At 37.2% G+C, this 24,078-nt stretch overlaps 2 protein-coding genes across 4 annotated transcripts in view; one reads left to right on the forward strand and one right to left on the reverse strand.

The window, feature by feature from the left end:
• Positions 1-16,109: 16,109 nt before the first annotated feature.
• Positions 16,110-22,042, reverse strand: LOC127948756 (ATP-dependent RNA helicase DDX39A-like). 2 transcript variants are annotated; one of them, XM_052545435.1, is made up of 10 exons: positions 21,882-22,042; positions 20,936-21,151; positions 20,498-20,625; positions 19,628-19,904; positions 19,416-19,534; positions 19,148-19,279; positions 18,961-19,070; positions 18,732-18,876; positions 18,463-18,610; positions 16,110-16,381 (listed from the first exon to the last, which is right to left on the reverse strand). In XM_052545435.1, exons 2-10 carry the CDS (start codon positions 21,141-21,143, stop codon positions 16,365-16,367), a joined length of 1,284 nt encoding a protein of 427 aa, XP_052401395.1. In that variant the 5' UTR covers positions 21,144-21,151; positions 21,882-22,042; the 3' UTR covers positions 16,110-16,364. The 2 variants fall into 2 exon arrangements, with proteins under 2 accessions (XP_052401395.1, XP_052401394.1); XM_052545434.1 differs by having other exon boundaries at positions 20,936-21,154.
• Positions 22,043-22,837: 795 nt separating this feature from the next.
• LOC127948757 (EVI5-like protein) overlaps positions 22,838-24,078 on the forward strand; it is a 44,959-nt gene continuing 43,718 nt past the window's right edge. The window contains exon 1 of one of the 2 annotated variants that reach the window (XM_052545436.1): positions 22,838-23,084. The gene's annotated coding sequence lies outside the window, so the exon portion shown is untranslated. The remainder of the gene's footprint in view (positions 23,085-24,078) is intronic. The other variant, XM_052545437.1, reaches the window with a different exon arrangement.

The raw sequence follows: 24,078 nt of genomic DNA on the forward strand, positions 1-24,078 counted from the left end.
GGTTCTCTTTGTCAACTTTCAGGACTTCTAATGATTTTTCGGGTTATATTTATGCAGAAATAAAGACAATTCTAAAGGGTTCACAAACTTTCAAGCACCACTGTTTGTATCAATACAAAAGCAAAACACTATAAGTGGAAAAATAATAAGATGGGGAGAATTGGGTACATGTCCCTACATTTCTCAAGAGGTTATATATAGAGGGAGATAGATAGAATTAGGATAGTGCAAGGATATCTTTGTCTGTTTCAAAGTGAATTTGGTGTGAAAACTCTACATTCCTTTGACTTGTAAAGCATGCTTATCTTGATGTGTGTCTTTGTTACGATGGAAACCAGAGGCCTGGTTCTCCCTACCACAGGTTTTGCTTGCTGAGGAGCGGTATTGTCCACTATCTGTTAAATATGACAAACACTCATGTGTCTGATCCACCTTAATCATTACAGTTCATTAGTAGTACATTTTAACCATATTTTAAAGATACAAGAAGCATTTATGAAAGTACAAATAAAGGTGTACTAAAAGGTCCCACTTATGTGGTTTAAAGAATCACTCAAAATTTCAACTTATTGCATTTTATGTAACTTTAAAATGTGATACATTTGAAATGAGTTACAAATACAATGTACTTAAGCGGAAAAAATTGTTCATTTAATTTGTACTTGCGTGTGTTCTTTGAAAGTCTATTATATCTGCAATAAGTACACTTTATAAAAGTATACTTAAGCACTTCTTTTTCACAAGGGCAAGCAGATAAATTTATTGGAATATAAGTTTAAGAAAAAAACAATAGTAATTAGCAAGAGCTACACACCAATGTACTGTAATCTATTGTACATTCATTAAAATGAGTGAATAAAATGACAAAATGCAAACACTACCTTTTTCTGTGCTTTTCTACAGGCCCTTAAAACATATCCACCAATCACATTCAAATGATCACTTTACAGACCTGAAATATCACTTGGCATGGGAAACGTGAACTGCAAAGTTTGTTTTGCCACTTATTCATGATTGTGGGGTGAATCATAGTTAGGAATACAGAACATTCAGGTTGGATATATTCATGAAAATGAAGTTCTTCCCTCGCCCCATATTGTCTTTTCAACGGTCCCCACACAGCCCTTGATAAGTAGGCTATACTGTATAACAATATCCCAGAACCACAAGGGATTAAGGCCTTTGCTCAAGAGCACAATAGTGACTTTTGGCTCCTTTCACTTTCACAGTTACTGTTACTGGTCTGTTAATAGAGAAATTTACCAACAAGGTAAAATACATATATTACACTATATAAGAATTTAAACCAGATTAACAGAAATCTGCTTTCTCTCTTGTGGTTTTTGCTTTTTGAACAAATGCAAAAATAAAAACATTGTAGTATATATGCACACTGAACATATACCTTTCCATCTATTCAGTGTCAATAACTACAGTACTTTTACTGTTATATATTCAGCAACTTCATTGATGGTGGGATCATGGAATACTGCTGTAACTTATACTACTTTTTGAGTGACAATAAATCTCATTATGTAAGACATTATTTTCCTACTCTGTTGAAACACATCTTCCTTAAATTGAAAGGAAGAAGGAAGGCAAAAATAAATAAATAAAAACATACTTTTTCACATTCAAAAGCAGGTACCCCAGCAACATTACACATTTCACAACACCCTCAACAATGGCATGTTCAATACAAAACAAAACCTCATAAACCTCATAAAACCACTTACACTACTAGACCGGCCACACAGGCCACCTCATCTGTGAAGTCTATGATCACAACCACTGAGAATCAATTAAGAAATGTGCTAGAAAAAACAAATTAGCCTCTCAAAAGACCATCACAAATACACACCATAACATTATCTCCATTGCTGTACAATACTCCAACAAAAAAAATTGTCAGAGAAAAAAATAAAAGAGCTAAAAGTACTGACATGGCATTGATTATAAAACAAGCCTTCCATCTGACGGCAAAAATTGATATTCCTCATAAAATAAATTATTTGGGTCATATGTTTTTTGACAGGGTCGTTTTTTTATTATTATTTTATTTAGTTAGTATGCAGATCTTGTAAACAAGCACTTGGCCCACAATTTTAGAACAAATGGATAGCGATCTAGCCAACTGAGCTTTGAGCTGAACAGAGAGACAACTATACCATGCACACATTCCACATTGCACAACTCTCTGTATTATAGATTGCAAAAATAACAACAGCAGAATCTGCTTATTTGCTCCTTAGAAAATAAATACGTTGTTATACCTTGCTACAAAGATAGTGTCATGGGCCGCTATAACTGTGGAGGAGACGAGGAAACACAGAGAGAAAGGAGATGAATGAGCAACAGTCTTTATTTAACCAAAAAGGGAAGTACATGGAACAGACAGGAACACACACACATGAGGAGGGTTAGACCAGTGGTTTTCAAACCGGTTATGCAAATACCCCTAATTCCCCATTTATAAACATTTTGTTTGTCTCCTTATATCTGACACACCCATTTCAGGTCCTGCAGTCTCTACAAATGAGCTGATGAGATGAATCAGGCGTGATAGATGACGGAGACACAGAAACTGTGCAGTGTTGGGGGTGCTTGCAGGACCAGTTTGAAAACCACTGGGTTGGACGTATAATTCCAGAACAAGACACTCAAATTTAAATACACAGAGAAACAAGGATAATATCTAGACTCGCACTGAACAAATTTGAAACAATTAGGACAGGAAAGGAAAGGACCAAATAAGGACATGGAAACACATGGGGAGCAAAACAAGTAACATAGTCTGACATTACCTCCCACTCCCGGAAAGCGCCTTCCACGCCTTACACTCTTAGAAGAGATTGAACCTTTAGAGTTCAAAAAAGAACCTTTAAGTGCAAAAATGAACTTTTAGCTATCAAAAAGGTTCAAAGTTTAACTTAAAGTTTCTATAATGATCCACTGGTTATTTGGCAGTTATTTTAAGAACCTTTGTTGTGGTAAAAGGTTCATATAAGAACCTAGCATATTTAAGGTTCTTTCATGAACCTTTTCGGTAACACTTTATAAAAACTGCATGCTATTAATCATTAGTTTAGCATTAGGAAACAGTTAATTCATCATTTATAAAGCATTAATAGACATTTATAAGCAGTTTATAAATACAGATATAAATGCTTTATACCTGATTTAAAAGTATATCTATAATGTATTTAATAATTGTTTTTTCATACTTTATTAATGATCAATTTATCATTTCTAAATTAAGAATAGCATTATTTACACACCAGTTATTAAGGAGTTGTCCGTGGTTAATAAGATCACTTAGAAATTGTAAGTAAATTATTAATAAACTATTTAAATGTGCATTCATACATCTTTTTATTCAGACATATAGTAATAGTTACTTATAGTGTTATTAAATGGTTTATAACATGTATTTCTTCTGTAATTCAGGGTTAATTCAGGTAGTTATAAAACAAATGTAGTTGTTAGTTAACTATTTTTGTGAGCTCATCTAAAGTGAGGACTATTTATGCCTTGTAAAGCTTTTAATATTTCTATGTTCTGTATCACTGTGTTGTGTTTGTTTCTGTTTTTTGTTTAGAAGATAACTGAGCCTTTAAATATCCTTTATAAATGCTTTACAAGGCATAACTAGTCCTCACTTGAGATGAGCTCACATAAATAGTAAACTGACCACTACTAAATGATTTATAACTACCTGAATTTACTACATTTCTTGTGATCTTATGAATCACTGGCAACTCCTAAATAACTAGTTTGTAAATAATGCTATACTTCATTGAGAAATGATAAATTGATCATGAATAAAGTATGAAAATACAATTATTAAACACATTATAGATATGCTTTTAAATAAAGAATAAAGCATTTATATCTGTATTTATAAACTGCTTATTACTGTCTATTAATGCTTTATAAATTATGAATTATCTGTTTACTAATGCTTAATTAATGATTAATAGTGTGCAGTTATTGTAAAGTGTTACCACCTTTTCTAAGATGTAATGTAAAGACTAAACAGAGTACAGTTAGACAATTTGCTTAACTGTTACATTGGTAAATTATAAATTTACACACTCAGTATTATTTACTCTAATTTAATTTACTCAGTTACTAATTGTGATGTCAGAAGATGCAGTTGTGGCAACATGGTTGATACAATGTGTTTCGTCTGTACTCATCACCACCTCACATATCTCTAAATTGAACAAGAATCTCAGTGAAATGCTTACCCCTAAAAATAAACGTTATGTTCAATAGGCTATCTTGATATTTTACAGCCGTACATCCTTTAAATTTTCCCCATACCACATTCAACCTTCAAATCTCAGAGAGCCTACTAATTCAGCTTAGAAAATGACAAATGACAAAAGTGAATTATTTTAAATGAATCTGGTTGCAAAACACCTTTTGTACATGATCAGTTTGGGCCCATGTTTATATTATTGAGGAACACCATTATGTCATTCTGTAACACTCCTTCAAATGTGAAGAATATCTATATTTGTTGTGCAAGGTTTCATCAGCAAGGTTATTTTCTTTCTTTCTTTCTTTCTTATTAGTAATTGTTTTATTATTATTATTTATATTATTACTATCATTTTCATTATATTGTTTTGATTTTGAGAATAAAAACAACCAGAACATATGCATTTAAACCAGGGTGAAGGTTTCTGGGCTGAATACGCAAGTTGTGTAATGCAACGTAAAGCACTTAATCTGTTACGTGCAAGATGCTATTATCATCAATTCTCAAAAGAGACACCGTTCTCCCTATAAAGGTAGTATATTGAATTATAATAACACTGTTTGTATGTACTTTATAACTGCCTTTCTAACTCTAACTTTATAAATATAATTTTATGATTCCTGTTGTTTTAACAGATACTGAAATTAATGGAGACACTTTAATGAGCCTAACTAAGACTACGAAAGCTTAAATATTCCCAAAAATGAAGGATTAAGTTAAATTTATAAGATAACAAGAAAACCTAAATACAGAGATGCCAGCAAGACCACAGACACCACGAGTAAGTAACTATTCTATACGTGTTTAAAAATATGTGGACACCTTTACTAATTTTTATTAACTATTATAATTATTTAATGGGATGTACGGAAGAACTTAGTGCATTTAGTTTTTATTACAAAGCAACTTTATTGCATTCCGATTTTTTATTTAAATTTAATTTAATTACGGTAGGAGTGATGGTCAGGTTAGGTGTCTACATATGTTTAGCCGAACTATATTGTTATCTTTGCAGTTCATTGAGCTGTTTTTACCATACTTACATTCACCTTTCTGCAAACTTTTTTGTAGGACGTCTTGATGATATTCCACCTGGTTCAATCTCAAGACAACATATTGCTTGTTAGTAGAAAAAAAAAGAAAAGATCAAAAACAATTCAAGGACTTTTTGATTAAATGCGCATATAAATGGTAATTTCCATGCAGTAAGTTTATAATTTTAGAGAATGATACACAAGTTGTCTTCAGCCCTTGTTACCAAATACCACTTCTTGAGAGAAAGACTCTGCAGACCCGGTACCGGGTCCAAAAATAGCATGCAAAATGTTCGTGCTTCACTTGCAAATATATGGTATCAGCTCATATATAGGTTAATTTGAAAGCTTAGAGTGTTTTCTTTACAGGGAATACCATTCATTTGGGGTTTTATGACTCATAAAGTAGTAAAATTAAGCTTACACAGGTTTCCGTAGTGTAGAGGTTGTCACGTTCGTTAGAGGGTTGGACTCCCAATCGAAGGGTTGTGAGTTCTAGTCTTGGGCCGGATGGATTTGTGGGTGGGGGGGAGTGCATGAACAGCCCTCTCTCCACCTTCAATCCCACGACTTAGGTGCCCTTGAGCAAGGCATCGAACCCCCAACTGCTCCCTGGGCGCTGCAGCATAAATGGCTGCCCACTGCTCCGGGTGTGTGCTCACAGTGTGTGTGTGTGTGTTCACTGCTCTGTGTGTGTGCATTTCGGATGGGTTAAATGCAGAGCACAAATTCTGAGTATGGGTCACCATACTTGGCTGAATGTCACATCACACAAATATATTTTTCCTACACAAATTTCCGTCTAACGATTGCGAATACTTTTTCATTAGAATGTGTATTTAACATATTTTTCACAAAATATCATATATCACAAGAAAGCTCTTATTCTCAGGAATTTGATGATGTAGATCATTGTGATTGTGATGAGGTGATTTTCAATGTATAATGATCATACTACAAGTTATGGATGACCACCGTTGCTGTGGAAAGGACAGGATGCGCATCTGATGAGGTTATACGCGTGTAAGTTACTTTTATATCTTCTAATCTTTATTTTGAAGCATGGAAGCTCCGCTAACAATATGGTAAACTGTTTATTGACAGAAAAGTACAGTACATGATGCATCTCAGTGAAAGTACAGTAAATACACATGGATTATTACAGTGCTGTGTGGATGAACATACAGTATTGTTCAAAATAATAGCAGTACAATGTGACTAACCAGAATAATCAAGGTTTTTCGTATATTATTTTATTGCAACGTGGCAAACAAGTTACCAGTAGGTTCAGTAGATTCTCAGAAAACAAATGAGACCCAGCATTCATGATATGCACGCTCTTAAGGCTGTGCAATTGGGCAATTAGTTGAATTAGTTGAAAGGGATGTGTTCAAAAAAATAGCAGTGTGGCATTCAATCATTGAGGTCATCAATTTTGTGAAGAAACAGGTGTGAATCAGGTGGCCCCTATTTAAGGATGAAGCCAACACTTGTTGAACATGCATTTGAAAGCTGAGGAAAATGGGTCGTTCAAGACATTGTTCAGAAGAACAGCGTACTTTGATTAAAAAGTTGATTAGAGAGGGGAAAACCTATAAAGAGGTGCAAAAAATGATAGGCTGTTCAGCTAAAATGATCTCCAATGCCTTAAAATGGAGAGCAAAACCAGAGAGACGTGGAAGAAAACGGAAGACAACCATCAAAATGGATAGAAGAATAACCAGAATGGCAAAGGCTCAGCCAATGATCACCTCCAGGATGATCAAAGACAGTCTGGAGTTACCTGTAAGTACTGTGACAGTTAGAAGACGTCTGTGTGAAGCTAATCTATTTTCAAGAATCCCCCGCAAAGTCCCTCTGTTAAAAAAAAGGCATGTGCAGAAGAGGTTACAATTTGCCAAAGAACACATCAACTGGCCTAAAGAGAAATGGAGGGACATTTTGTGGACTGATGAGAGTAAAATTGTTCTTTTTGGGTCCAAGGGCCACAGGCAGTTTGCGAGACGACCCCCAAACTCTGAATTCAAGCCACAGTACACAGTGAAGACAGTGAAGCATGGAGGTGCAAGCATCATGATATGGGCATGTTTCTCCTACTATGGTGTTGGGCCTATTTATCGCATACCAGGGATCATGGATCAGTTTGCATATGTTAAAATACTTGAAGAGGTCATGTTGCCCTATGCTGAAGAGGACATGCCCTTGAAATGGTTGTTTCAACAAGACAATGACCCAAAACACACTAGTAAACGGGCAAAGTCTTGGTTCCAAACCAACAAAATTAATGTTATGGAGTGGCCAGCCCAATCTCCAGACCTTAATCCAATTGAGAACTTGTGGGGTGATATCAAAAATGCTGTTTCTGAAGCAAAACCAAGAAATGTGAATGAATTGTGGAATGTTGTTAAAGAATCATGGAGTGGAATAACAGCTGAGAGGTGCCACAAGTTGGTTGACTCCATGCCACACAGATGTCAAGCAGTTTTAAAAAACTGTGGTCATACAACTAAATATTAGTTTAGTGATTCACAGGATTGCTAAATCCCAGAAAAAAAAAATGTTTGTACAAAATAGTTTTGAGTTTGTACAGTCAAAGGTAGACACTGCTATTTTTTTGAACACACCCCTTTCAACTAATTGCCCAATTGCACAGCCTTAAGAGCGTGCATATCATGAATGCTGGGTCTTGTTTGTTTTCTGACAATCTACTGAACCTACTGGTAACTTGTTTGCCACGTAGCAATAAAAAATATACTAAAAACCTTGATTATTCTGGTTAGTCACATTGTACTGCTATTATTTTGAACAATACTGTATATTTTTGTTTACGCTCCGAAGGTCATTTACAAGCTTCTGGGAGCGAATTTCTACATCCAAACAAACAGAGAGATGTGAGTAAACAAAGGAGGCAGTGATGGGGAGATGGGTTAGATGCCATAATCATTATACCAATACAGAATGGACATAAATGAAATGATATGAAGCTGGAGATTGTGGATTCCATTTTATATTGTGATAGACCAGATATTTTTTATAATTTAAAGCAGTTTTCTAGTTTGCAGTTTTGAGTTATCCACTTTAGAACAAACACACACACAAAAAAAGCGGCTTGTATTGAGGTGGTTCATCATATGTGATACAACATAAATAATACTATTTGTCACAAACATCAGCTTTTTATGTAACTTCAAAGTGTTTTCTGTAAAATGATATAAAGATGCATGTATTCCATGGCTAATAAGCATTGGGACACCACAAATTTGGGCAGGCGGAAAGTGTATACAAAAAGGGTATTATTCCTTCCTTCAGATGGAATAGAATAACTTTTGCATAGATTATGATAGAAAGAAATTTCCTTTTTCCTCTTTTAGTTTACATCTGCAGGAAACACATAAAATAGTTCTGAAACTGCCAGGCCCTTCATTGCCTGAGCTATACAATTTAAAACTTCAGTTTATAAAAATAAAAAGCGCCTTATTTTTTCCCTATTTATTATAACACAGACAACATATAAAATCATTTTTATCCATTTCAACAGTGTTTTATGGAACTTCAAAGGGTTTCCTGTAAAAATGATACCAAACTTTAGCATTTTGTGGCTATGTGAAGCTTTTGAAATTAGGTAGGGAAATTTCAGGCGGAAATCCCCAAAATAGCATTTGGGCTTAACTGGTCAAAAAAAAAAAGAAAAAAAAGAAAGATCACCTTTGATTAATGTTGAAGAAAAAATGACATTTGTTGCAGGTTCAGCAAAGTAAGAAAACAGATAATTTTGAAAACAGATCTATTTATGTCATCAGTGAGGTGAGTGTATTTGTATCCATAATATCTAAATCTATGATTTGTTCTTCTCTTGGTTAGAATTTCTTCCAAACATTTGTTTTTATAATGGGATTATTCTATGGAACAGTTTGTGTCCATACAGGTTCCACAGTAACAGCAGCAAGAATGAATAAAGGGTATAGTCAAACAAAAATTAAAATTCGGTCATCATTTTCTCACCTTCATGTTGTTTCAAACTTGTATTACTTTCTTTGGTTCTGTGAAATAAATTATTTTCAAGAATGACACTGAAAATCATGTTGTTTTGGACCCCAGTGATTTTCATCATGTGGATATTCTTTAACATTCTAATTCTTAACAATATTTTATTTTGTGTTCTGCAGAAGAAAAAAAGTTATACAGGCTTGGAACAACATCAGGGAGTGTAAATGACGACAAAATATCCCTTTAATGGGCCATATACTTTTGATTACAATTTGTTATATTTATAATTACATTTTTTTTTCACTGATGTCAACTTATAATATAAGGGATTGTTGCATAATTTAGTTTTTCATGACCACTTCCAACCTTCTTGATCATATTTTCTATATTATAAATATAGTTTACACTGCCTCATCTTTCTTTTCAAAGCCTCTATTACATTGTGACAGGTTAAAAAAAGTCAAAGATGTATTACAGACTTATTTTTGGAATCTTAATTTATATATATATATATATATATATATATATATATATATATATATATATATATATATATATAAAATTGCACGTTAACTACTAAATATTGTTATAGTATAACATTATTTTCTCCTTGTTTAGGAACCAGATAAACCCCAAGCCTGTGCTGTTTATAAAGGGACATGCCTTGGATGCAGAGTCTGTAAGAAATAATGTGGTATGGGCACTCTGGAGGCATCTAGGAGCAGGATTCCAGGACGGAAGGTCGGGTGACACCCGTTCCAGGACCCACGGTGGATCAGGCAGACTATCAGGGGACTTGGGAGCCATGGCAGCAGACAGTTCAGAAATACATGGCAGAGCAGCCTCCGATGCTGCAGGCCCAGTCCTCACCCCGGACTCTACGGCTGAAGCTCCTACTACCACCAACAAAACAAAGGTCATAGGAACATGAGCCCTCCATGGGCTAAACTTGAGAACAGGAGCCCTCACCGGGCTAGATTCTGGGGCTCAAGCTGACACTGGAGTGAGCACTCAGGTGAGGAAGAGGGCCCTGAGCCAGTCATTTCTCCTCTTCCTCCTCTTCTGATTACGGGTGAACTGGGCGAATGGTGAGCTTGTCATTGCGGTGGCCAGTGGGCTTGGGTCAGTGGCAGCTGGCGAGCTTCAGAGAAGACATTTATCTCGACACACTGTCAGAAAAAAAGTATGTGCGTAACAGTTAGTCACTGGGGCAGTCATCTCAAGATGTACCTGTTAATGTTTTGAAACCTTTCTGAAACATTTCAGCGAACATAACCAACCAAGATACCGAAATGGAGAGCAATTGACATTATGGAATTTGAAAGACACACAGAACACAGAGAAATGTAATAAGGTCACACGGTCCTGCAGATTTTAAGAAATTCAAAAACCATGCAAATATTGAAAACAAAACAAAACTAAAACAAAAATGAAATATGCCAAGCCGTCACTGAAATAATCTAATAAAGTTTGTTTATGAGACAACTCATTCCAACCATCAGTTGTGCTGGTAAACATGAAGTATTTCTTCCTTCTTACATTGTACCTGAGAGGTACATTCTTTAACTTATCTTAGTGAAAAAATCTTTCATCGTTTTCCTTGAAATCAAAGGTTCCACATTATAAGCAGGTTATGTTCTAAATTATATAAGAGTAGCATGATTAACTGATTTAGAAAGACATTGACCAAAATAGATAGTAAATAACACAATAGAATTTGAAAGGCTCACAGAACAGAGAAATTTTATAAGATCACGTGGGCCTGCAAATTTCCAGGAAAGGGATTTCCAGAAAAACAAAAAACATATATAGTTCCGCTTTGTGACTGTCCTCATCATGACAGAAAATTATGATGTATCAGAAAAGACTACTAAGAATACTAAAATTATACAAAGGTAAAATAGCCTATGTATATGTGACCCTGTGTCACAGTGTCTGGTCTGTGTATCCCTGGGTGTCCATTAGAGGCTTCACTTCCCCACTTCAGGACGGCATTTCACACAAGCCTTTATCTGGACTAATCACTTGATTGAACACAGCTGTTCCCACTCACATTGTGTGCACCTGTCTATATATACCCTGTTTGTTCTGTCATTGTCATGGAGTCCTTGTGTCATGTCATTCTGCTTTTTTGTGTTCCCTGGTTTATGTTCGTGTTTCTTGTTTTGGACTGATTACCTGGATTTATGATTCTGGATGTACCCAAATAAACACTGCTTTTGGATCACCTGTTTGTGTGTGCGTCTCGTGACAGAAGGACTCCATTATGCCCAGATCTAGTGGTGTGGGATTTTGAATCTGTTCCCCAGACACCATGGAGGAGCGGAGGGGGAAAGTCTTAAATTTAACCACCCTTCGTCAAAGATAAGTGAGTGGTCTGGCTCAAGTGTTTTGGACCATGGCAGTAGGGCTGGGGTTTAACGATGAGGCCCCGCGCCACTGCACAAGATGGACACCAGCCCCGCTCCACTAGACAAGATGGCCACCAATCCAGAGTCATTGCACAATGGAAGCCCCCGCTGACTTTCCAGTTTAGAGTCAGGTCCCCGTTGACTTTCCAGTTTAGAGTCAGGTCCCCGTTGACTTTCCAGTTTAGAGTCAGGTCCCCGTTGACTTTCCAGAGTCTAGTCAGATCACCATTGACCGTCCAGAGTCTAGTCAGATCACCATTGACCGTCCAGAGTCTAGTCAGATCACCATTGACCATCCAGAGTCAGGTCAAGTCACCATGAACACCCATGAGTCAAGTAAAACCACAGTTAAATCTCATGAGTCAAGTCACCGTTGATCTCAGGGAACCGGGTCAAGTCACAGTTGGTCTTTATGAACCGAGTCAAATCACTACCGTTCTTCCAGAACTTCATCTCATCTGAGTAGATCTCCCAGAGCTTCGGCATACCACAACAGATCATCCAGAGCCTGGTCACATCCTGTCTGTTGCACCCAGCAATGTTCTCTCAGCCTGTTGTTTTGCAGAACCTTTGGAGGCCATCTACCCTCTCATCAAGGCCGCCATTAACCTGTTCATGGTCTCTATTTCAGTCCTATATGACCAGACTTGCTCTCCTGTGCCATTGGCTCGGCTGTGGTGGTCCTCGGCTCCGCCCTGGTGGGCTTCTTTCTCGTCGGCTTGGCTGTGTTGGTCCTCTGCTCCGCCCTAGTGGGCTTCGGTCCCATCTGCTCGGCTGTGGTGGGCTCCAGTTCCACCTGCTCCACCCTGGATTCCTGCTCTGTCAGCACTGCCCTGGCCCCCTGAACTTTCTGATCCTCCACCATTCCACCTCCCTCCGGGTCTCCTTGTTTTGTTTTTGTTTTTGTTTTTTTCATGCATTGCTAAGAACTTCATTTGGACAACTTTAAAGGTGATTTTCTCAATATTTAGAATTGTATTTATTTATTCCAGATTTTCAGATAGCTCAGCCAAATATGTTCCTATCATAACAAAATGTATTCAGCTTTTAGATGATGTATACATCTCAATAAAAAATAAATAAATAAAAAGTTTACCCTTATGACTGTTTTTTGTGATTTATATATTTGTTGGGGGGAAAAGGTCAAAACAGCTTGAAATGTTTGTGATGTGGCACACTAAACCGTAACTAACCACCAAACTGTAAAACTACAGTCAAAAAATACTGATACATCTAATAACATCAGGTATAAAATACTTATTAACATAGTCAAGATTTCTATACTCTTAGGTCTGTGGGGGGGACACATTGCCTCAGAAATGCAAACAAATCACATGAGTGCAGTTTTTTCCCTGTTGAGCTGTTTGGTTTTTAAGCATGCATTTAGGGTGGAACATGGCATTGCTTATCAGTCATTATTCTTTAGCTCCTTGTCAACCCATCAAACAAGTTATTGTTACTAGTCAGTAGTAGGTGGTTTTAGAGGGAGGGACTAAAGAGGGAGGATGATGTCATTTGGCAAAAACTGGATAGACTCGTGACTGAAAAAATGAGTCAGCAATATTTTGTTTTTCCTCGAAAAAAAATTAAACAGCAAATTTGCAATTTAGCACAAACGTGTTAAAAGATTTTATTTTGGCCTCAGTCATAACCAATAGACAAGAGCTGCTGAACACCACTTTTATCTGGCACAAGTGTTGTTTTTTTTTTTTTTTTTTTTTTACCTGTCCAGGGCCATAAAAACTACTGTTGTTGCTTACATACATTTAACTTGTATGGGGGGTGGGGGGTGATTTTAAATTATGTTGAAGCATTTTTATTGTGTGTACTTCACTTCTGTCTAATACAGAAAAGGCTCAGATAGATAAATGCCAGTAAAAGCAAATAGAGCTCATTGTTTTAAATAATAAAAATACTCATTAGCCTACTAACGTCATTGTCACGGTTCACTCGGGAAGGAGTAAGGAGACGCAGGAGAATACTTCAGAAATAGACTTTAATCATCAGCAGGCCTATACAGGAACTGAAGACACTCAACCTTTACGTAACTTGACATTCAACAGCAGACAAAGCAAACTAAGGACTGGGAACACTTTAAATATACACAGTGGGACACACCTGGGAGCAAAGTAACTAATGATACACAGCTGGGAACTAATACACATGAAGAAGACAGGCACAGGAAAGACCAAATAAGGAAAACCCAGAACAACATGTGACAGCCATATCTTTCATCCAACTAAAACTTGCCTTATTTCTAAGGGTTCCATTACTTTTATATCATCTCATGTCTTTGCTCCCTCTGCAGGTGACACTTTTACTTTGTCAATTAAAATAATTGTAGCTATACATTGGGGTTTTATAAAACAAATATTTCTGAATACTGACATTTGGATTGGACTACGGTCTCTATAGGCAGAATGATGTTGCAAGAGCTATACGAAGTGTGCCCCTAACATACAAAAACAGGAGTCCTCTGATTTTTTTCAGTAAAAAAGCCATATAATCTGAATCAGGAGAGAAACATGCACTGATCAAGCCCTGTTTGCGAGGGAATACAGTGCAATTTTACACAAATCTGTCAATGGATTGTAATGCGAGAAGACAACATGGGCTTTTTCACATGGTGGAAACATTGTTTTGGACTTCACAAGATGTTAACTGATGGACTGGACTAAATTAATGTTTTTTGATAAGTGAAGTGAATCTCAACAGATGGGGGAAGTCGTGGCCTAGTGGTTAGAGAGTTTGACTCCTAACCCTAGGGTTGTGGGTTTGAGTCTTGGGCTGGCAATACCACGACTGAGATGCCCTTGAGCAAGGCACTGAACCCCCAACTGCTCCCTGGGTGCCACAGCATAAACGGCTGCCCACTGCTCTGGGTGTGTGTTCACAGTGTGTGTGTGTGTGCACTTTAGATCAGTGAAATGCACAAATTCTGAGTATGGGTCACCATACCTGGCTGTATGTCACTTTCACACTTTCACTTCACTTCAGATTGCATCCTCAGTGAGTACGTGTAAACTATCGCTATCGAATTGAACTACTGGTTTCGTTTGGTCAGAGGAGAACTGGCCCCCCAACTGAGCCTGGTTTCTCCCAAGGTTTTTTTCTCCATTCTGTCACCGATGGAGTTTCGGTTCCTTGCCGCTGTCGCCTCTGGCTTGCTTAGTTGGGGTCACTTCATCTACAGCGATATCGTTGACTTGATTGCAAATTAAAACAGACACTATTTCAACTGAACAGAGATGACATCAATGAATTCAATGATGAACTGCCTTTAACTATCATTTTGCATTATTGAGACACTGTTTTCCAAATGAATGTTGTTCAGTGCTTTGGCGCAATGTATTTTGTTTAAAGCACTATATAAATAAAGGTGATTGATTGATTGATATCGCAGCACAGCCTCTCCCTCTCTGTCTTTAACAAAAGCAGGGTAGAACAGGCCTCTGGCACCATCTTGTGATGAGCATAAAGCCTTTGATGGATAGAAGTCCCCACTTAAATATTTGATCATTATTAGGCACATGGTTTTGCCATTTTCAATTATATTACGGTATTGATATTTTTACAGCTAGATTGACACATTTTAGTGTGAGAATAGAAGGTTTACAGAAACTTTTTTATTACCTTTTTTTTTTTTTTTTTTTTTGCCGTGGCATTGCTAAAAAGCGTTGGCATGAACTATTTGCATGACTTCATGACACAGAAACCAGGGTAACCAAATCTGACAGGCACAATTAAAGGTTACCAGAATCCATTACCCGACCACGTTTCGTGCAGAATTGTCAGTTACCAAAATTCATGTTGGTGTTGTCAAACCAGTTTTTATCAAGTCTATGTGTCAAACCTTAACAAGTTTCCAAAATCTTTAACCATGCTATTTCACTCAGACATTAAATGTTACCCAAATTCACTCTAAACCTGACTCTTCTGTATTTATTATTGCAAATTATTCAAAGAAGCATTTGTTTACATAGGCACCTGGTGGCCGAGTTTGGTACCGCACACTAATGTTAGCTAGCAATAGTTATCAAAAGAATAACATTTTTGAAAAAAGAGAAAAGTTCTTGGAGAGAAAAAAAAAAAAAAGGTACAGAGAACTCTCAGGAAGAAGTGCCAGGAAAAAATGTCTTTAAGTGCGGTACATGCTCCTGTTTATTCAACAAAACCTTTTGGAAAATCAGTCAGTTTTGATATTTTGGCGAGTGCCACAAATAAATGTAGCCCAGCTTCAGTCTACTCATCACCATTTGTAGCCAGTGCCATAGACAGACTGATGATCAAACACAGACCAGAAGTTAACTGATGAAACCATCGATAGCATCAAAACATGCATTTTAGCAAAAAAAAAAAAAAAAAAAAAAAAAAAAAAGAAGAAACTTCACCTTTGAATCACTTCAGAAATACTGCACAGACATTTTATTTAGTATAAAATGTTTTTAATTCTCAAACAAACACACTTGACAGGTAAAAAAGGATTCCCAACCAATCCCCTGGAACAATAAAATAAAGTACACAAACGGAGAAGAGGCTTTTTGGGCATGATCATATGAAAATAAAACTTGGCGGTTCTCTCTTCCCGCTGTCACAGAAAACTACACGGAGACACAAATAGGGAGAGCTGGACCACAGCCCCCACCCCTTCAGCACACATCTGGCTCATCTGGACTGCTCAACTGGAGAAAAAGAAAGGGAGGAAAACATTAGGGAGCAAGCTGTAACAGTACATTTATATTAGAAATAAAAACTAGAAAAACTTGAGACTTCTTAAATTAGTTGTCTTCATTTAAAAACAAACTGAGGTTTAATGAAAACATTTCAGGATTTTTCTTCAAAGGGTTGAACATACAAATTGAGGTTTCAATGCAGCTTCAAATGGCTGAATAAGAGCTAGATAATGGCTAGATAAGACCCTTTGAATAAGGGTCTTATCTAGCAAAACAATCAGTCATTTTCTAGAATAAATAAAAATGTATTTGAACTTCAAGCATTACAATCACGATGCATGATGTAGGCAAAGCTGCAAACTCAGTGTTTAGAAAGCAAGCATGCAAAGTCCTTTGCAAAAAAAAAAAAGTTAAGGTAAACCAATGTAGTTAGACATTTTGAAGTTGGAGGAGAAAATGAGATTGAGTTCCCCCCCCACTCTACCTTTCTGTACCACAGTAAACAGATGAAAACTTAACCACACGTGACTTTTTCCAATATGATTACATAATGTGTGAAGTCGCCAACGAGCATCGCAGAGGTAGTGCAAGATGAGCATTTGTGGTTAAAGAGTACATATTTTGATTGGAAAATGAATAATTTTGCTAAATAAGACCCTTATTCCTTGGCCAAGATTGTGTAGAGACCTTCAACCCTTCTTAAAGATTTGTCTAGTTGTCTAGTAGTCGACTTATAGCACGTTTATAAATAAACCATTTAAATCATAATAATGAGCCTAATAAAGTGCTCAAGTGCACATATAAAGCTTGTCACGGCACACCGTCAGAAGTAACCTAATGATTATGAATGTGACCGGATAAAACAGTATTGAGGCTGCATTAACTGTTTAATAATTCATTGATAAACTAGTCTAATGCTTTCTTTGTTCTCAGTTAAGGGATGAAAAGGCATCACTGACTCGTCATCTCTTGCAGTAGTGATGCACCTGAATGCATGTTTAATACAGATTATATAATTTGTGAATATCGGTCTTCCATTTAAATTGGTTTATTTGAAAATAGACATTTCACTCTCTATAGATTTTTTTTTATAGCGTTTACGGCCCATTTCACAGGGACTGAGACGATAGAAAGCGCAATCTGTTGCTTTCATTACTTTACAAAAGCGCAATGTGTTATTAATGTTATTATTGTGAGTGCACAAAAATAAACAGTCTTTACAAATTTGAAAGATGCATTACTCTTATCTGTATGAGCAAAAATGACGGAATACTTTTAGAGCAAGTGACTGCGCCTCCATCTTTCAGACTCCACAGAGACACTTGAACAGCACACAAATTTTTTGATTAACATCAGACTGAGCGGCCATGTAAAGTCACTGCTAACAAACATATTTCAGATGATAAGCCATATTTGACATTGATGAATGCGTTTGGATGTCCTGCCCGATGTACAGTATTAAGGCCTGTGCACACCAAGAACAATAACTATAAAGATAACGATATTAGCGTCCACACCAGCGAACAATATTGTCTGGGTATTCTAAGCGGACGCGCGTCTGCTGCTTTAAATTCTCGAGCTCAGTACAGCAGGATTGATTCTGATTGGTCGGCAATGTTTTTATCGTTCATCAGAAAAAGAAAATCGTGCTGAAAGTGATTCCAACGATATCGTTTCTCTTTGCCTTTATCGTTATAGTTGTGGTGTAGACTCTGCTATTTTTTTAATATTGAGAACGATTTTTAGAACTATATCTTTATCGTTATCTTTATAGTTATCGTGCTTGGTGTGAACAGGCCTTTACACATAGACCAGCCGTTAACGATCTGCGTGACTTTGCCTGTGTGTTTGTTTTTGTTTTTTCTGCGATTAATACAATTTTGGTACAAACTAATACAATTCTTGCAAACGGTTAATCAACTAGTAGGGGGGCATCCCTATGAAAAATCCTGAAATGTGTTTTTTCTCAAAAATCATTTTGGACGTTATGGATGCAAGTAAATAATCAGGAAATTTGAATTTGGGAGTAAATTAATCCTTTAAACTAGAGATAAGTCAAGCTGACACTCAGAATAGATCGTTTTTCTTACTGTAAGTGGAGATGTCGATTTCCTCAGGCAACTCCGCGACGTTGACTTCAAAACGGTCCTGCACATCATTCAGGATCTTTGCATCCGTCTCATCTGATACAAAGGTGACGGCCAATCCTTTTGTACCAAACCTACCAGCACGAGCAACCTGAAAGGAATGAGGATAAGAGAGTTTAACAATGTAGAGTTTTGCATTTTTCCAACCCCAGCCCTGGACAGTTGTCATTACACTTCTAAGTTTTGATGAAAAGTAGAACATGCATAAATACCCTGTGTAGGTACGTGTCTGAGTCTTCGGGCATGTCATAGTTGAAAACAATATTAACACGCTCGATATCCATCCCACGACCAAACAGATTCGTAGCCACCAGGATCCGCCGTTGAAAATCTTTGAACTGTTGATACCGTGACAATCTGCATGAAAAGAGAAAGAGAAATGATTTCAGCATTTTTTCCAACCAATCCATTTCAAGATTATAGGTTTAACAAATGTCTCACCTTTCTTCCTGAGCCATTCCCCTGTGGATCGCAATAGCAGGGAAGTTCTGTTCAACCAACAGCTGAGACAGAGCCACGCATCGTGGAACTGACTTGACAAATATCACCACCTACAAATCATCAAAACAAACCGTTGAGCTGACATTCAAGGTCAAGGACTGTAAAAATGTGATGAAACAACAATTACCTGGTTGAACTCGAGAACGTCAAGCAGATCAAATAGCTTGCGGTTCTTTTCACTGTCCTTCAGTTTAACGTAGTATTGCTGAAGACCATGCAGGGTAAGCTTAGTCTCGTCATCAACAAACACCTCCATTGGCTACAAAAAAAATAAATAAATAAACACTTTAGAATTCAGAACACCGTTCACAGTTTTGGAAGGAAGTAGCCACATCCACAGATTAAGCTGCACGAGCCAAATTAAAACTGTAAACAAAAAAGAAAGGATGACTCACATCTTGCATGAATTTGCGACAGACCGGTCTGATCTCTTTGCTTAATGTGGCGCTGAACATCATGCACTGCTTCTCGTGGGGGGTCAGTCTGAAAATCTCCTGGACATCCCGTCTCATATCTAATATGCAAATCACACACAATTACTCCTCTGGTGAATGGGGAAAAAATCCAGCTCTGTAAACTGGTTCATGCATGATAAAATCAAACGCACCTAGCTGCTCCAGCATCTTGTCGCATTCATCCAACACAAAGTGTTTGACATTTTTGAGGTTCAAGGTCTTGTTGCGAATGAGGGCAAGGATTCTTCCTGGTGTTCCCACTACAATGTGAGGGCAACTCTTCTTTAACACTTCCTCATCCTTCTTTATGGACAAACCACCGAAGAAGACCGCACACTTAACGCTGGACATGTACTTGGAGAAGCGCTCATACTCTTTACTGATCTGAAAGGCCAGTTCACGTGTGTGGCACATAACCAACACCGAAACCTGCAGAGAAGAAAATGATAAAACGGCTGAAAATTTGTTAACTTAACATACATAACTACAACAAGATCTCATAATAGTCTTTATCCAAAGTAGAAGTCTGCAACAGCATAAGAAACCACTGCTGGTTATTCAAGTTCTTCAAGTGTGACGATTTAATGCTGAACAGAACTGTTTTGGAGATCAGTGTCAAACCAAGTCTGAAAATGTTATAAAATCCTAAAACATTCTAGGTTTACTGGTTTGCATAACCATATAACTATAATTATAAATGATAAACAATAACAATAATGAGTACCAATAATAATTAAGCACCGAATCAGACGAACAAAATGATTTCTAAAGGATCATTTGACACTGAAGACTTGAGAAATGGCTGCTGAAAATTTTTCTTTGCCATCACAGGAATAAATGAGTTTTTCACAATATTATTTTTATTTTAATTGTACTGTACTTGCGTTTAAATTAATTTAATGACTTCAAAACTTTTGACTGTTAGTTTACAAGCTAGCAAAGCTCATGTCATTTTGGTTTATACAAATAGAAAGGAAAACCCTAATATTGAGTTTCCAAGATCCAGCTTTATGAACACACACCTGCCCATCCACTGGCTCAATCTGCTGAAGTGTGGCAAGCACAAACACGGCAGTTTTTCCCATTCCAGATTTCGCCTGGCACAGGATATCCATACCCAAGATGGCTTGTGGAATGCACTCATGCTGGACTGAAGAAAGAACATACATTTTAATACTAAACATAACATTATGTTAACACAATTGCAATGAAACCAAGACATTGTGAACATGATTTCCCATCGGGATCAATACATTTGTGTTTGCACCTTAATCTGGATTTAAGTTTAAAAGAACTCGGTACTTGGATGTTCTTGATGTAACTGAATATGGAGGCCATACATGCTCACAAAGCCCTTTTAAATAACTCTATACACTGCTACTCATATTATAGACATACTAGACCGATTTTTACACAGCAGTGTACTCTAAAACTCTTAAAGACGTCACATAAATCCTCACCCTCAGAAGGATGCTCAAAGCCACAGTCGACGATCGCACGGAGCAGCTCCGGCTTCAGGAGGAAATCTCGGAAGCCGGAGCTGTGGATGGAGACGTAGGAGCCTTTCACCTCCTTCTTGCCTGCTGGGACTGCACTGTCCACGGCAGTCTGTGGCTCCTCGTCTTCCTCATAGTCCAACAGCTCATTATCAACATCGGTCTCTGCCATGGTAACTTCTACTGATTAGGGAAACATAAATATGTAAAATAAAATAATTTAAAAACAAAAGAAAAAGAAATAAAAGTTACGTCAAAGATACTGATCAATATATAAACATGATCTACAGTAATTAGGCAAATATAAAATCATTTACACTGAGAAAAATTTACAGGACAAAAAAATGCTGTTCAATGTTTTGCAGCATGAGCGTTAACTAATGAATGGAAATTAAATTATGAAGCTTTATCCAAACTGCTCGAAGTTATCCATAAATTATCACTTATATTGCTCTTTTTAAAATATTGGTCTCTGTAGGGCAAAAACCTACATAATACAAGTTGCGATAGATGTAAAACAAGCTTCGATTGATTTAGCCAGTTTAGTAATGTTACCATTCAGACAATAGAGCCGCATCCGCTGTCTCATCGAAACCGATCTCCTGATCTAAACGAGCGTTCCAAAACGTTTTTTTTTTTCAAAAGTACCTATAATATATATGACTATGAAGTCTTGTGATACACGTGAAGAATGAAATACGACTCTGTTCGCTTTCGTTTTTGCATGTCGGCTTTGAGCCTTTCAGGCTGCGCGGCTAACGTAGAGAAACGCGAGGAGTCTACAACTGTGTTATTTTTTAAAACACTTAAGGTTTATTACTAAAAGGAAGTTAAAACCAGAAGTGAGTACTATTGACTATAACACATGTAACAAATCAGAGTTATTAAAGGTACAAACGAAACAAATTACCTTTCGATGTTGGTAATGAACGTCGGCTCTTGCGAATCGTGCGGATTAGGCCTTAAGTTTAGAGCGCTCCCCGGAAATAAAAACTAAGCTTTCCTATTGGCTGTATTCAACGTCAATAATGGATGAGACACAGAGCATGCTTGCGATTGGGTAACAGATAACCGCGTCAATGTTGTGGGCCTGTTCAAATACCAGTCGTCAGCCTTTATACTAATGTGTCCACACGATGTCACTATATGCGTTCTGATTTTAGGACTACGATGATAAAATGTCAATGTAAAATTGTCAGCTTGATTTTTTCAGCATGTGTAAATTATGAAATCCTCAGTATTAAAATAAGTATCACAGAAAACAAACATGCTCACGTAAAAGATGGATAGAGGAACTGTGGCAAAGTCTCCAGATGCTTCAGACTCCTCGTGCCAACAAAAAGCTCACTGTATTATTACAATTAATGTCGAAATTAATGTTCGGAAATGTGAACTAATATTTCCTACTGACACACTTCTTTTTTTTTCTTCTTCTTCTTTTTTTTTAGCTGGTGAAAATAGTGTAATAATTTCGGCTATCACTGTCTTCAGAAGGTAAGCCAGACAAAAAAAATCAAATTTGTTACAATTTTTTAATTACTCCAATCAACACCGCAACATCACCTGCCCGCTACCCACTGTGGCGGAGATTAAGAAAAATAACCGATTGGTGGAATGAGCTGTCAATCTTGAGCGTTCCTCTAGTGTATCATCCTATTGGTCGAATGCTTGTCAATCACAAGAGATCCGCTGACGTTAGAACATTGCACTATGGTTCATTTTGAACGAAAGGGTCAAATAATCGGTAAACATAGCCAAATATGAATTGATTTCCACGTGTATTTATTATAATTGAACAGTTTATGATTATGTATTCCGGCATTTCTATTAAATTACGGTCAAACTAGCAGACGGGACCTGGGCGGGATTTTCTCTTGTAGGCGTCGACCGCAGCTCTCCTTGAGGAAGCTCGCCCTGACGACTCATATTTTCCTCTAAATGAGCATCCACATCCACTATGTCCAAAATGGTTCCGTATTCATTTCCCGACTTACCGTAGTGGTCCAGCGGCTTCGTACAGAAAAGGATTGCCGATAGCTGGCGGTTTTGTGACCGATCATCTTTAATATGGCAAGATCGCAGGAGGCGCTTGGGTAATGAGAGACAAATTCAGGTGGGCTTTGCTCTATGCATTTTCCATCACTAACAGTGTGTGGTCGCTGGACCATTATGTGTGCACCCATCCATTTGTGTACAACGTTTGTTTTACCATGCTAATCGGGATTAGAGGCAGTCTAGGAAAAAGCGGGGAAATTCCAGCGCATCGCTCTCATGCTCCCATCTCTCTGGACCATCTCTCTTTGCCTGCTTGCCCATCGGCGAGTTGCCACGGGGAAAAATCATCATCCACACCCTTATTATTTTACACGGAAACAGATGTGATTATGACCTAATTTAAGGCACCAAAATACACTGTGCGTTTAAATACAACTGTTCTTTGAATACAACGTAGCCTTCCTCCTTTGCAATGGCTTTTGAATTTAATTTCATAACGCTGCACAACCAAAATAGCTTATTTTTTTATTTTTGCACAAAAAAATAACTAAATTAAAAGCAAAAGTAATATGTTGCTAATAATGGATTCGTAACACCTATAGTAAGAGCTGGCATCCCCCTGGTGGTACTTTTGCATGAGGGTTAGCTGAGTCCAGACTGAAGCCTTTATTATACACTAGTAGCCTACTGAGATTGCATTACATTCGTTGAAACAACGGTTATTGCTAATTTAGGCCTTTTTGGTCTTCTAGCTTCTTGAAAGACCTGAATGGCCTGTTATGGCTTCATTTTATTTTCAGTGTCTCGATATTAAAGCTAAAACATGCATCAAACTGTCATGGATTATGCTCATTTCCTTTTTGTCATTTGTCACAGTGTATTTTTTGTGGACATTTTGGACCAACCAAAGGAAAATATGTTTGCATGAGCTGTTATGGTCTTTCATTTTGGTGTGTCATGAATCACAGTTTAAGAGATTAAGTATGTGGCTCTTGCCTGGCTTACTAATGATTAAGGACAGTGATTACATGTTTTGGTAGGGAGGAGAGTTTGTTTGACTCTGTTTAATGAATAGACTGTGGTTTTGCTAACAGCTGAGAAAAAAAGGTGTG

This window comes from Carassius gibelio, chromosome B1 (assembly GCF_023724105.1).
Source record: "Carassius gibelio isolate Cgi1373 ecotype wild population from Czech Republic chromosome B1, carGib1.2-hapl.c, whole genome shotgun sequence".
Lineage (NCBI taxonomy): Eukaryota > Metazoa > Chordata > Actinopteri > Cypriniformes > Cyprinidae > Carassius > Carassius gibelio.